The 15,039-nt window shown below is 35.9% G+C and overlaps 1 protein-coding gene and 1 long non-coding RNA gene across 2 annotated transcripts; one reads left to right on the forward strand and one right to left on the reverse strand.

Annotated features, from left to right (window-relative positions):
• Positions 1-3,002: 3,002 nt before the first annotated feature.
• LOC126818623 (gastrula zinc finger protein XlCGF7.1) lies at positions 3,003-13,090 on the forward strand. Its single transcript, XM_050546145.2, has 2 exons — positions 3,003-3,110; positions 10,850-13,090. Exons 1-2 carry the CDS (start codon positions 3,108-3,110, stop codon positions 11,849-11,851), a joined length of 1,005 nt encoding a protein of 334 aa, XP_050402102.1. The 5' UTR covers positions 3,003-3,107; the 3' UTR covers positions 11,852-13,090.
• Positions 6,905-7,412, reverse strand: LOC126819039 (uncharacterized). The gene is made up of 3 exons (XR_007679473.1): positions 7,377-7,412; positions 7,115-7,266; positions 6,905-6,938 (listed from the first exon to the last, which is right to left on the reverse strand). It is a non-coding gene; the product is annotated as an uncharacterized LOC126819039 (long non-coding RNA).
• Positions 13,091-15,039: the final 1,949 nt, after the last annotated feature.

Consider the following 15,039-nt stretch of genomic DNA (forward strand, 5'->3'; position numbering starts at 1 on the left):
GTCGGAGGCTGGTATCAGCCTTGACAGTATTGCGAATACCCCTTTCTTTAGGTCTCCGCCGTGGGCTATATCTCTCCCAAAGATCGATTTCGATCTTACTCAACATAAGAAGAGAGATACTAGCTCGACGGTGTTCCAATCTCTTTTTAGAGAACTAAGGTCTAAATATGGTGATTATGCTCCTATTTACACAGATGGCTCTAAAGATGGTGATCGGGTGGCTACGGCTACAGTGACGCCAACTGAGACCATTTCTGTGTGTCTTCCACCTGCTGCTTCAATATTTACAGCTGAGCTCCAGGCCATTCTTCAGGCTTTGGAGTTCATTCAATCATCACATTTACTACAGCACATCATCTTTACTGATTCTCTGTCCTCGCTTCAAGCAATTAACAATAAACAGCTTGAACACCCATTAGTAGCAGATGTTTATCGTCTGCTACTATCTTACGAGTTGAGCAGCAAGGACATTGTCTTTTGCTGGCTCCCCAGTCACGTTGATATAAGGGGGAATGATCAAGCAGATTTTGCTGCCAAAGCTGCTTTAGATCTTCCCCAATCACCTTTTTTAATACCATATAAAGATTTTAAAGCATGTATAAATCATTTTATTTATGACCGCTGGCAACGGTCTTGGGATCTTGCAGGCACAAATAAACTTCATCATATCAAGCCTCTCTTAGGAGACTGGCCAAGCTCCTATAGAACCAACAGGAGGGATGAAGTTGTTTTGTGTCGCTCTCGCATTGGTCATACTTTTTTAACTCACTTTTTCATCTTGAAACGAGAGCCTCAACCAGAATGTGAACACTGTCATGTTCCTTTGACAGTGAAGCACATTTTGATCGAGTGCAAGTATCTTGGAAATATTAGATCTAAATTTTACCGTTGCCAGACATTACATCATTTATTTGCTCAACCGGAGCTATATTGTGAGATACTAAACTTTTTAAAAGAGACAAAATTTTATTATAAGTTTTAACTGTATATATATATATGTATCCTATCTTCTTTCATTTTAATTGTTTATATTCATAAAGTATTTGATATTTATTTTTAACTTTATATATTATCTGTGATATTTGTTTTTATTTATGGATATAAATATATTTCTGTGATTTCCTTTATTTTGTCTTGAATTTTTCACCATATGTTTGGCGCAATATAGCCCGGTTGGAGCTGACGTGCCATAAAACCACATTTCATTCATTCATTTCTCCGGGTCCTCCGGTTTCCTCCCACTGCTAAAGACCCCTATGCGCAAGCGAATTATTGAAATAAAGTTAAACCATATGTTAGTCCCGAAATGACCTAGTTTGTGTCGAGTGGACGTTAAACCCCATTTCTCTCTCTCTCTCTGATACATATAGTAGAATGACATACAACATCAAATTATAATGTACAAGCAATATTTGTTTCAATGATTAATCCGTTTAATCGTGTATTTATGCACACAATCTGTGACATGCAAATATAGTATCTTAGGTTGAAACAATTATACCATAATACATGCCGTATAACCAACCCTGCGGGACGCCATGGTGGGTCAGTGGGTGTGACGCTGGCTCGCTAGCCTGTAGATCGCATGTTCGATCCCTGCATTGGTCGAGAAAGTTCATCAGCATTTTCCAGCGTCGTTTCCCATTGTCAGTGGTGCAGGACGGAGGGCCGTGGCAAGAACAGCTGTCTAGTCGTTCGGATGGGCCGATCAACTGAGGACCCGTCTATAAATTGGTCCACGTAAAAGATCCCTTGGCAGTTGGAATTCGATATAAGAGTAGGCCATAGTGCCGCTGCCCGGGCAAAATTTACCTCATAGCATTCTGTATAGCGTATGCCTGTCTTAATTAGGCCAGTAGAAGCAGAACATTAAGTTAAAGCCCATTTCATTTCAGATTAATAACCGTGCAATTTAGGGTTGTATAATTTTCAAAATGATCATCGCACGACATACATTATTTGTTTGACATTTTCCTGTCATTTTTTAGTTATTTCCCGCCATTTTTATTTCATTTTCTCATCTGTCCCGTTTTTCAACACCTAGATCCGTATTTTAAACTTCTGGAACAGGCCGTCAATTTGATTACAGCAATACAAGTCTCACTTATTTCCCAGATTTCTTTTGTCCGGGTGCAATGTTACTCTCTCGATATATATGCATATAAATTCGAGTTTTAATCGATTTTAATAATTCTTTTTCATGTTGAGATTCTTTATATGACATGTGACAGAAACTGTCTGTGAATAAGAAAGCTTTCATATCTGCCTAGCAGATCTAGTTGCTATTATAATCATATTAAGGCTTGTAATTTAAAACCTCTGGTTTCAGATTTAACTTAAGATTACCTTATAAACCTATAAGACAACTGTGAAGCTAATACCTTTAATGAAGAATCCATTTTGGCTTCAATGACTTTAATAGTTAGGGTAATTCTTTTGTCATAGCAACGGCAACACTAACCTGCGAAATATATCATTATTATTTTTTTAACTCTCATTTTTATTTCAGATGTTCTACATTGTGATAAGATTCATTCGAACGACGCAATTTTGTTAACTTCTTTTTAAAAGTGGCAAGTTTTCCTAATAAGTAAACCGGCGCCGCATCGCAATTGTTTTGGCTAGGTACATATCAATTACCGTCATTACAGCCGAGGCGAGATGTAGAGTAACGGAATCTACCGAGGTTTACCGAGTGAGATCTATCCGACAGTTTCCGGTTTACGACAGTAAAGAAATCCACCCAACCCAGGTATCTCACAAATTTTGAAAACAGTTACAGAAATAGATATGAAATAATGTTTAACGTCTTACTGTTCTGTTTGAAGGGAAAAAAGGATAAAATGCAGTAGAATTAAAAAAAGAAAGAAGGGCATGTTGTGTGGATAGGATTTTTGTTATACGGTATTATACGGTCTGTATTCATTTATGAATTATTAGAGTTGTTCAATCCTCGTCTAAAACCAGGATACAACGCTATTCCGGAAGTAGTCTTTGTTCTCGTTATACTCTTGTTATAGTCCCGGTTCTCGTCGTCTTGGCCAACAAGAACTCGCTACAGCGTATTTTATCTAGAAGAACGGACAAGAAGAATAAATAGCCAACTAATGGTGAGATAATATTATTATTATTACAGCATATTTATAGTGCACCCTTTCATATAACATGTTCAGGAGCACTTTACAAAGTGACAATGTAAATCATACATAAACAACAAGATTATGGACATGATTACATGTCATTTCGGTCCCGCGTCATTTCGGACTTACGTCATTTCGGACTCCAAAAAATATGTCCCCGACATTTCGGACTCGGGTAGGTGACATTTCGGACTCGGGTAGGTGACGTTTCGGACTCGGGTAGGTGACGTTTCGGACTCGGGTAGGTAAGATAGAATTATACAACACACTGACGCCAATTTACTTTATAAACTATTTTATTTATCAACATAGCATAAAATGATAACATCGATTTATAACAACGGGCATATTATTTTATTTTTAAACATACCATATAGCGATAACAACGGTCATATAAAACATTCATTTATTGTATAAATACATACACATTCATACATTAACGCAACATTTATAACAACACGTGTATTTATTTGATGAAAAAATAGCTTTAGTCGGCTATTCATTTTTTTTTTTTTTTTTTTTCATTTTTTTAATTATGTAATTGTTTTTCACTGAGCGGGTGGACCATACAAATGACTTATTTTTTTTAATAGTCTACTAGTGCTCATCTGTTTTTCATTGTATGAATCCCATATATTAAAAAGTTGGCCTTCTACATGTCGATACCGACGTCTTTGGTGTCGTCTCAATGAACCTTCCGACATCATTGTGAGGTCCAGTGGTATCTTTGTAGCTTCTGAAAAAAGTGCGCAAATCAATAGATAAAATGGCACAGGACCTCTGGCGTTGACACGGGAATTTAGTCTGTTGTGCCAGCCCTCCACGTCGTTATTGGTTCTCACTGGCAACATAAACACGCACCAATCTTCTATTGGAAACAGACGAGATGAAATCCATTGATCTTCTATGTATGTACATATCGGCTCTAACTGTTCTGGGCACCTGTCTTTCAAATGGGCAAACATGCCCGCCACGTGTTCTTCGGGCAGGAAAGGGAGAGCCATCAATCGCCTCAAATAATTAAACACGTCCCCCTTTTCGTTGTACGCTGTCTGAAATAATAAAATATTAGAAATATATTAATACTGAAAATCTATTTGTGCACTTGTACTTTAAAAGAAGATATTATAATAAGAATTTTTTTATTTTACTATAAGAAGATTTATTATAAGAAGAACGCACAACATACCTGGAATCCCTTTTCTTGAATTTTCCGGAAAACGGCCTGGGTCCAATGAAACACGCATCCTTGAATTCTTATATCTACAAAACGGCGTCTAAGGGCCTGCCATAACCCCGCCTCAAAATCCACCACAAATCCCTCCAAGGCAATCTGGCTTGGTAGCATCTTGTCCACTGCCCGGAGAACCTGTAAAATAAATAAACCAAACGTTCATTTATCTGATTATATTTATTCATTTATCCGATTGTAATCATTTCTCCGATTATATTCATTTCTCCGGTTATTCATTTCTCCATTTTTTCCGATTATATTTATATCATTTTTTTATTCCGAGTTTATAGATCACATCTTACCTTGTAGTAATCGTCCTGACTCTTCCCGGACATTACACAAAAGACAAGTGGTACCTGCTTCGTGGTTTCCCCGGCTTTTACGAAAGCGTGGATAGAAAATAATTGAGAATATGGTTTGTTGATAACTCGGAAGGTGGCGTCCATGTACCACGTTTTAGCCTTTGCCAAAAGTCGCAGTTGATCTTCAGTGGCAAAGATGTGATGTCGCCTTTCCCCTACTTTACAAATACAAAAAAGGCAAGTAGCATAGGTTTTACTTCAAGTTCAAGTTCAAAGGCGTGTTGTCAAGTAATGGCCTGTATGGGATAAATAAAACAAGACTAACAATGTTTAAATCTTTATTAATGTGAATGGTCTGTCTTGAGCCTCACCTACAACGAAAGAAAAACAGCTATTACTAATATATACACACATAATTTTAAGTTTTATTTGAGTCCGAGTCCGAGTCCGAAATGTCGCCGGTCCGAGTCCTAAATGTCGTTTGACTGAGTCCGAAATGACACCGAGTAAGTCCGAAAAGTCGCCATACTGAGTCCGAAACGACGTTTGTGCTGAGTCCGAAATGACGCGGGACCGAAATGACGTGCTACCATGGACATGTTAACAATTGTATACAGAGTCAGTTAAAAGCCTGATTAAATAAATGTGTTTTAAGTTGTTTTTTAAAAGAATATAGAGATGTACAACATCTTAAACTACTGTCTGTTCCAGGCGACACTACGACTCGAAAATTGCTTGCTATTTCTTCAATTTTTAATTAAAATTGTTAAAACTTAACGACCTACCTGGAATTGTCATCCCTTTACTTTCTACCGCACGTTAACTAATTTCAGATCAAGCTATATAACATTTCTGTCTTGAAAAATCGTTGTTTATTTACTTCGCGGTATTGAAGACAGCCATGCTTGACCTAGTTATCTGGAATAAACCAAATCGAACAGGGGTGTGGATTTGACTTTGGGTCGTTTCGTCCTACTTGCATGTTTAAATAGTTGTTTCGACCCAGTAGAATATAACTTGCTTTAATGAGCTATTTACGGGAGGTAATATATGAATTTGCTATTTGGTTTCAGACCACACTTGTTTGCTCCACTGCCTTAGATATTAAATTGGCGGCCCCAGTCTGGTGGCTTTCGGAAATTGATATAAACTACATACAAAGTGTGACCTAATATTGTAGTGACACGTCATGGAAATTTAGAAGTATCTAGCTTTGGGATAATAGATATATAACTGTCGCTTTTATTTGGCTTTGTACGACTTTTAATACTATTTTCTTGTTTGTTTTTTTTTTCTTTTTTAAAAGTTTTAATCCAATTGAAAAGGGGGCGCTCCTAAGATATTTTTATAGATAGCCTACTCTATTTCTTGTTTGATTTATTTTTTTTTTATTTTGTGAAATGCCCCTAACCAATCGATAATATGATAGAAAACGCAACGGGGGTAGTAGCCACACAAGGTCAACTCCTGATAGATCAAGGGCACGTAATTCCGTTTTTGTGTTCAGACCACGGTGTTTTTTTTACATTTAATTTATTCATATTGATTCGTCGTGAACTAAATTAAATTTCTGCCAGTCTACCTGTTAAACAAGAAAACGGAAAATAAATTGTTTTATACAAAATCATTTATTTACACAAACTCACAGAAAATGCTCCAACTATATACAATATAAATTATAGAAGTTGTCTGGCCTACATTCACGCTATCTATCATACAATTTACGCAAACAATCTACACACTTCACCACACTTGCACTTACATCAATCTCTTTCCCTGTACATTTCACATGCATCCACCTTTCACACAAATCACAGCCCACCCAATCCACAATCGCATCCGACTCACTTCCCGGTGGGTTCTCACAATCACATACACTACACACATTTTTATCATCATCACTCGAATCTTCATTCGCAACACCACCGCCATCCATATTCTCAGTAACCTTTTCACTATCACTCTCTCCACTGACATTCTCAGTAACCTTTTCACTATCACTCTCTCCACTGACATTCTCGCCCAAATCTTCACTCTCACACCCGAACTCGCTGTCACTCCCGAACGAAAATACGGCTGGTGGTACTTCATCATTCAATCTTCCCGCTTCCTAAAACCGATCCTCCACCTTGTCTATGACGTGTTGATATGCCTTAGCCCAGTCTGTAGTTGTCACACTAGCCTTGGCCTCCAGGAACAAACGCTTAACGTCTTTGATTTTAAAAGTGGTATTTTTTCGGGCGACATAGGCCTTTTCTTGTGCTAAAATGAAAATATTTTTGATTTAATGTGGATAAACTTTAAAATGTTATAAGATGTAGTAAAGGCTTCCATAAATGAATGTTTTAACCCTTTTTAACATCACAGATAAGACAAGATTTATTATCTTTCAATGTCGTCAACTTGACTGCCGTCCAAATTGCAGTGTTAAGTATTACCTTGAATTATCTCTATTGGGTTTAACTCGCAGTGCCTTACTGGTAACCCCGATCAACCGAACCAGCATCTAAGATGATCAGTCTTGATCCCTTACCAGAAGGAATGAATCTATCGCATTCATTGCAGTTTGGGAGAATTATGCCCAATGACCCTATAAATATAATAACATATGATTAAAATATGTCTATCCATAAATACTACATTAAAAATATAAACTTGCATAAGTATACGTAATAAGAAAGCAATTAAAAAAGTCATTACCTTTCCTGTTTTCTGTCCATGTTCCATGGATGGCTTGGTTATCATTTACCATGTTTCATCCAGGTATATAATTTCATAGCCTTCACTCCTAAAAATATCCAACTTTTGAATACGTAATTGAGTTATACAATTCTGTTCGACAGACTAATCTAATATTTTCATAAAATAATTATTAAAAACGTGTGAACGTATGGAAAATTTGCCTATATTTGCATAGGTTTCTTAAATAGCTATTTCGGGCAGCAACAATATCAACAGTTTCTTTCGCGTATCTTTTACCGTGATTTCTGTAGTACTTGAATCCCATTTCATTGATTGCCCGATAAAGAGTTGTTTTTGATAGTTGTTCATCTTTCTCTCTCAAGTGGCGTTGTAAAATGTGTAATGAAACCTTCAATTATGTAGACAATTATTAAATCAAGGTTATGTAATGCAGAACATGGCATATGTGTAAAGGTCGAAGAGCAATGATGAAACATATTTAAATGAACTGTACTTACATACTGGCCATTGTCGTGTAGTTTATAGATGGTCTCTCTTATTGTCATCAGGTCAAAATTATCTAATTTTGTTGAACATTTGTTGACCTTGCTTTTTTTATTTTCCTGCGTTGTAGATGATTCATTTTTCAAAGCCCCGTACACGGATTTTAAGGGTATATTCAATGCGTAAGCAATCTCTTTTTTGGAACTTTTATAAAATTCATTTTAATCTGTTTCTCAAAATAAGTAAATAAACGATTGATACATTGGTTCACATCTCGCGTAATCTTCATCTTGAAATTGTAAATAACAATAATCACTTACCCAGTATCCACCTTCTTATATAAACACATCATCGTGCACTTGCAAATGCATGTGATGAAAGGATGATCCATTATTCAAGGAATTATATTTTCTGCGATTCGTTTTTTTTTTATCTAATCTACGACAATATCTGAAACAAATCTTGTGTGCCTGTGGAACGCGAATATAAATAAAAAAATAGATTCCGGTAATCAAAACTATTTAAGTTCATAAAATTATAAGATATCGTACAATATTTACACTTTATCAGAAAGGTTACCATGCCATCTAATGCTGAAAATAAGTGTTCTGTGAGGAATATTTTAGGAGACATGCAGAACTATGAATATCTCTAAGGAATATTAAATACCGATAAACCTAAACACACACACATACGCACACAATCACACGCACACACACATACACTCGCACTGCCGCAAAACAAACCTGCGAATCCTCCCGCGCTAAGCATTATTAACCGAATGCACCCGATTTGTGGAATACCTTATACCCCTAAATGATATACGAGTGACCCAACTTACGCAAGCGCAGTGATAATGTTTATGTTTTGAGAAATTGATTAGTGTCGAAAAATGTGAAATTTACAAGAGAATAAAGGATTTTATCGAACTTATAGGCATTAAGGCTCGACGAAGAAAGTAACGGGGTGACAATTCCAGGTAGGTCGTTAAGTTTGAACCATTTTAATTAAAAATTGAAGAAATAGTAAGCAATTTTCGAGTCGTAGTGTCGCCTGGAACAGACAGTAAATGGTAGATTATTCCATAAAACAGGTGCTTGATAACTAAAAGAGCGCTGACCATAGACTAGTTGAACAGTTTTGGGCTTTAAAAGTAGTTTATCTGATTTACGTAATGTTCGACCAGGTGTATAAAGTTCTAAAAGATCTGAGAGGTAAACAGGAGCTAAATTATTTAAACATTTAAAAGTAAGTAATACAATCTTAAAATCAATTCGATATTTAACAGGTAACCAGTGTAAATTATATAAAACAGGAGTTATGTGGTCACATTTCTTAGTTAAAGTAACAAGTCTAGCCGCAGTATTCTGTACTTTTTGTAATTTATCTATAAGCTTTAAAGGTAAACCAACTAAAAGTGAATTAAAGTTATCTAATCGAGAAGTGACCAGAGAATTAACAAGTGACTTAGTGGCCTCTACAGTTATATGTAACAGACTATTGTATTCTCAGCCAACTTGGCTGCCGAGTAATGTCCGTAATTAGATCTGTGATACAGCTGTGTGTCGCACTTGTAACCTGACTAAAAGAAGACCGCCTAGCAGACGGTCAATCTATTTATAGCCCAGCGTAGTAATACAGGAACTTTGTTGTGTAGTGTGGTTAGGTTTGGTCTGTTATAGTCCCGGTTACTGAGCTGGGCACCATTCAATAGATACCGTATATGTTACGGTCATCAGCAAAAATATAACAATTAAGTTTTTCAAGTGATACAGATAATGTTAAATGATTTCTTTTTTCTGAATTGATTTTAATTTAGATCTAAATTGTATGATTAATTTTGTTTGAACATAAAATTGTGAGAATTATTTTCATTGACGTCAGAAATGTGTGATGCATTGATTAGATGGTCATAGAAATATTTCTATGAGATGCGTAATCTGGCTTGAGTGAGATTTGGTAAATTGACATGCACATTGCCTGTTTTGCACAGTGTATCCGGTTCCGGTCTGAACTATTTTAATCAACAGTCATGGTTGACATTTTCAGTTACACTCCTGTCTTACCGGAAAAGAGCTTTGCTCAAACCCAGCGCATCACGCGGTGCTTTAGAGCTTTGGTCTATATTAATTAATGGTATCAGACCACTCGGTTCAAGACCACTCGGGTTGGACTTAAAAAAGACCAGTCGGATCAAGATCACTTGGACCAACCTAAAAGACTACTCGGATAAAAGACAACTCGGACCAATTAATTTATATTGGTAGACCACTTGGATCGATATTTATCTTTGCTACACGGACCATCCCTACGGACCGCTTCTTGGACAAATATTTAGCTTCACTTATTCATTTTAAAAATAAAGTACACATTTTAAATAGATATTATTTATTATTAAATCACAATACAAAGAAGTGAATAATTTAAAGGTGAATCTATACATAATTTAATACTAGACGTGATCTACAGGTGAGGTATATATTAGCAAATATTCATCTTTATTACATCAACAATTTAATAAACAATTTATCACACCAATATTTCACATCAACTTTTATATATTACAGGAAACTAATGATGTTATAACTTTTATATATTACAGGAGACTAATGACGTTATAACTTTTATATATTACAGGAAACTAATGATGTTATAACTTTTATATATTACAGGAAACTAACGATGTTGTAACTTTTATATATTACAGGAAACTAATGATGTTATAACTTTTATTTATTACAGGAGACTAATGATGTTATAACTTTTATATATTACAGGAGACTAATGATGTTATAACTTTTATATATTACAGGAAATTAATGATGTTATAACTTTTATATATTACAGGAAATTAATGATGTTATAACTTTTATACATTACAGGAAGCTAATGATGTTATAACTTTTATATATTACAGGAAACTAATGATGTTATAACTTTTATTTATTACAGGAGACAAATGATATTTTTACTTTTATATATTACAGGAGACTAATGATGTTAAAACTATTCATCAGTGTACAGTGTGTGATGAGATTTTTCCACAATATGATGATTTAGTAAAACACAATAAAATACATGTTAAAGAAGAGAAAATTGATGATGTCGATGAATATTGTCATGTTAAAGAAGAGACAACCGATGATGTAGATGAATATTGTCATGTTAAAGAAGAGAAAACTGATGATGTAGATGGATATTGCCATGTTAAAGAAGAGAAAACAGATGATATTGAAACTGTTTATCAGTGTAATTTATGTGATGAAGAATTTAAATCTGACACTGATTTAGAGAAACACTGTGAAATACATGTTGAAGTCGAGAAAATCAACGACCAAACTGAACAGATCTTCGGACTGAAGCACACCAATAAAAAACCATATAAATGTGGTGTTTGTGGCGAGGCTTTCGTTAATGGTAGCCCCCTGAAACGACACATGGCAGTTCATTCAGGAGAGAAAATATATGAATGTAATCTTTGTGGTCGAACATTAAGTTACCATAGCATGCTACAGAGACACATGAGAATTCATACTGGTGAAAAACCTTATAATTGTGATGTTTGTGGTAAATCATTTTCTACAAGTAGTAATTTACACCTGCATGAAAGAATTCATTCAGGTGAAAAACCTTATATATGTGGTGTTTGTGGTAAATCATTTACTTGGAATAGTCCGCTACAAAACCACCTCAAAATTCATACCGGTGAACGACCTTATAAATGTGATCTTTGCGGTAAATTATTCGCTCAAATTCGTTCTCTACAAGCACACACGAAACGTTCGACAGGGGAAAAACTGTATAGATGCCAATTTTGTTGTAAATCTTTTATGAATCTTATCAATCTACAAGATCACATCACAATTCATCCAGAAGCAAGAACCGGTCAATCATTCAGCCTCAAAAGTCAACTACAGAACAACATGGGAAGTGACATTGGTGATAAATCTTTCAGCCTCAAGTCATCTACAGAACAACATGAGAACTGATATTGGTGATAAATCATTCAGCCTCAAGTCCTCTACAGAACAACATGAGAACTGATATTGGTGATAACCCTATAAATGTGATGGTTGTAGTAAATCATTTACTGACACAAGTAATCTACAGAACCACATTAGAACTCACACTAGAGTTAAAACCTTATGTGTTGTTCCATTAATGGAAGGGAGCTAAAAGCACACCTGAACTCATCTGCTGTACTCTTAACGCAGCACACAGAAACTTAAACTGGAGAAAACGCTTAAAACTGTGATGTTTGTGGTGAATCATTTAGAGATTCTGATCCGGAGTTCACAAAGCATTCGCAGACTTAATTTAAGACTCATTCAGTCCTAAAACCTGTTTATGTTACAAATTTTAAGCGTACCAGGCACAGTACCAGGTACGGCACGCTTCCCTTTTTTGTTGTGCAAACGGGTCAAACGTAAGCCTGCCGCCCCTTCAGCGTGGTTCTCCCTTGTCAGTGATGCAGGACGGAGGGGCTGACAAGGAAAGCTGTCCAGTCGTTCGGATGGGATGAAAAACTGAGCTCCCGTGTACACATTGGCGTGCACGTAAAAGATCCCTTGGCAGTTGGAATTCGAAATAAGAGTAAGCCGTAGTGCCGCTGTCCGGGCAAAATTTCCCTCATAGCACACTGTATGGCACATTAGCCCAGGTTAGGAGCAGAACAGTAGGACGTTAAACTCCATTTCATTTCATTTCATTTCTGCCGCCCCTTGTTACAGTGCCAATCTGGCCCACTGAAGTGAGGTGGTCTCGGAACGGTACCAGGACCGGCTCGCTTTAAATTTTCGTAGTGTAGACGCTAACCGGTCTGAGCACGGATTACTGCGCATGCACCAAATGAACCTTGACCTTTTTTCCCTGCAAACTTTGACAGCTCTGTCATCAGTTCTGTAAAAATGGCTGCTCAAACTAAATCAACCATCATAATTGTTTTCATCTGTGTAATTTGTATAGGGACTGAAATTAACTTTTCTGTGAAGAGTTCCACATTTAGCGTGCTTATTTTAGAGTAATGTAAACGGGTCAATTTCTTGAAATTTATCGCGGCCTGGTACCGTGCCCAGAATGGCACGCTTATCGCGGCGAAGTGTAAACAGTGCTTTAGTCACACCCCCGTTGACCTAATTAACATTTGAATTTCACCAGCTTATGCCCGTATCAGTGGCCTGTATATGATGATATTCCCTGCCTCATTGATCAATAAAGTTATAAATCTGGCTTGTTCTTCTAATAATTTCTTCACTGTGGAAAGTGATCCCGATTCAGAAATTGAAGGGTTTTTATCAAAGGATCTTTTAGACGTGAATAGTAATCTTCCAAGATCCCTGTAGAGGCCTAGAAATTCATGTGAATATCCGAATCTAATATGCACAAGGATTCTCGGAGAATTGTCGAGTCCAACTATTGAATGTCAGTCAAGGTCATTGTTCTTAATCGGCTGTATTGTTTTGGCTTTAGCTGATTGATATTTAATCTATACGATTGGTAAAACAATTACAACGGGTTAATCATTACTTGTTAATAAAAATATCAATTAATGCTTGTCGGCTACAATAACAGTCATACCCTAGTGAGAATCCGTCGTATGTGGTTCATAATCCGAGTAATTAGCACATTTAACACTGATTTTGATAATCTGGTAAAAAAAACAAGCTTGCTGATAATTCATAACATGTTCAGTAAAATACGCCACGTGGCAAATGATTCATTGAAGACGATCTAGTCATGGTTTGCGAATCGCACATCTTCCGTGCTCCGTCCGTTTGAATTTAAGGTAGTCGGTAGATATTAAAATAATAACTGGATCATACATTGATGGATTCACTGACCAGTTGTTAGGTAAATTTAAATCTTCATTGAATATAATCCCCTGATAGAACACAGAATACACGGAAAGAGAAACAATAGATATTTTCCCGACAAATTCCAATGACACGTAACATATCAGTTGGAATAAGGTCAACAAACTATTTCTAAATAGCGTTTGACGTTATAATTTTTTTATTTTATACACATGCTGACAGAGACTTAATTTTAAAAATATTATAAAAATATTATTGAAGGCTATATCACAATCGTCCAGAATTTTATTTTATACCAATTTCAGTTATGGTTGTCACATGATCATTGTGCCATGTGTCTATTATCGGACTGAATAAAAACTTTAGCTAGTTACATGATGGACAAGACTACAAATTGTGCTATGAAGAAATGCCATCATGCTTATTTTGGCTACAGCTTATTTTGGCTACAGCTTATTTTGGCTACAGCATTTTCTGGATATTACTTTTGACACTATTTAAAGCGATAATTTCATATTTTCTGAGAAAGTCAAAACATAATTATTTGTGTGTCTTTTGCTCAATAGGTTGTCAACTCACTATTATACGATCATAGGTATTATTCTCCCTCTTAAAAATCCTTTGACCCCGGAAAAAATAACACAATTACCTTCCTTGTTTTTCTATTCCCCCCATGGAATAGCTATCTTCAAAGGTTTGAATTTAAAGTTGAAAATGATATTTTTGCCAATTTCTCAACTGGCAATAGTGAATTATAGGATTAATAGGATTATTCTTTAACAAGGTAGGACTCTTTATAGATACCATCTATTTTAAGGCTTTATTTTAATAAATTTTAAAAATATAACTTAAAAATATGAAATTGCAGCTTTAAAGCGGAAATTGCAAATTTTCAAGTTATATTTTTAAAATTAAAGGATTATCATTCAATCCCATGGAGAACACAGAAGTCGCATTCGTGTAAGTCGGATCTTCATTCAATCCGGTTAAAATCGTTTGGACCCGTTTGATCCTGCACGTTTTTCTTATTAAATTTCTGCGTGTAAGTCGGATTTTCGCTCAACTCTGATCAAAATGTTCGGTCCATTTGATCTAATTCCGAATCGGCAGTATGTTCAGATTTTGACTGTCTAAAACGCGGTTAGATATTCCATGCACAGAGCCCCAAAATACTTTCCTCTGTCATTTTGACTCAAATCAGCCTATTTGACGCGACGCAATAATAGAATTTTCCCGGAAAACTTCAAAATTTGCTGTCTGCTGTGAAAATTTAGGACATTTTTAAAAGATGGTGATAAAATGGAAGTTAGCTGCTCGCACCAAAACGGAAGTTATCAACTCGCACATACGAACATAAGCTTGAA

The sequence above is a fragment of the Patella vulgata genome, chromosome 1 (assembly GCF_932274485.2).
Source record: "Patella vulgata chromosome 1, xgPatVulg1.2, whole genome shotgun sequence".
In the NCBI taxonomy this organism is placed as follows: Eukaryota; Metazoa; Mollusca; class Gastropoda; family Patellidae; genus Patella; species Patella vulgata.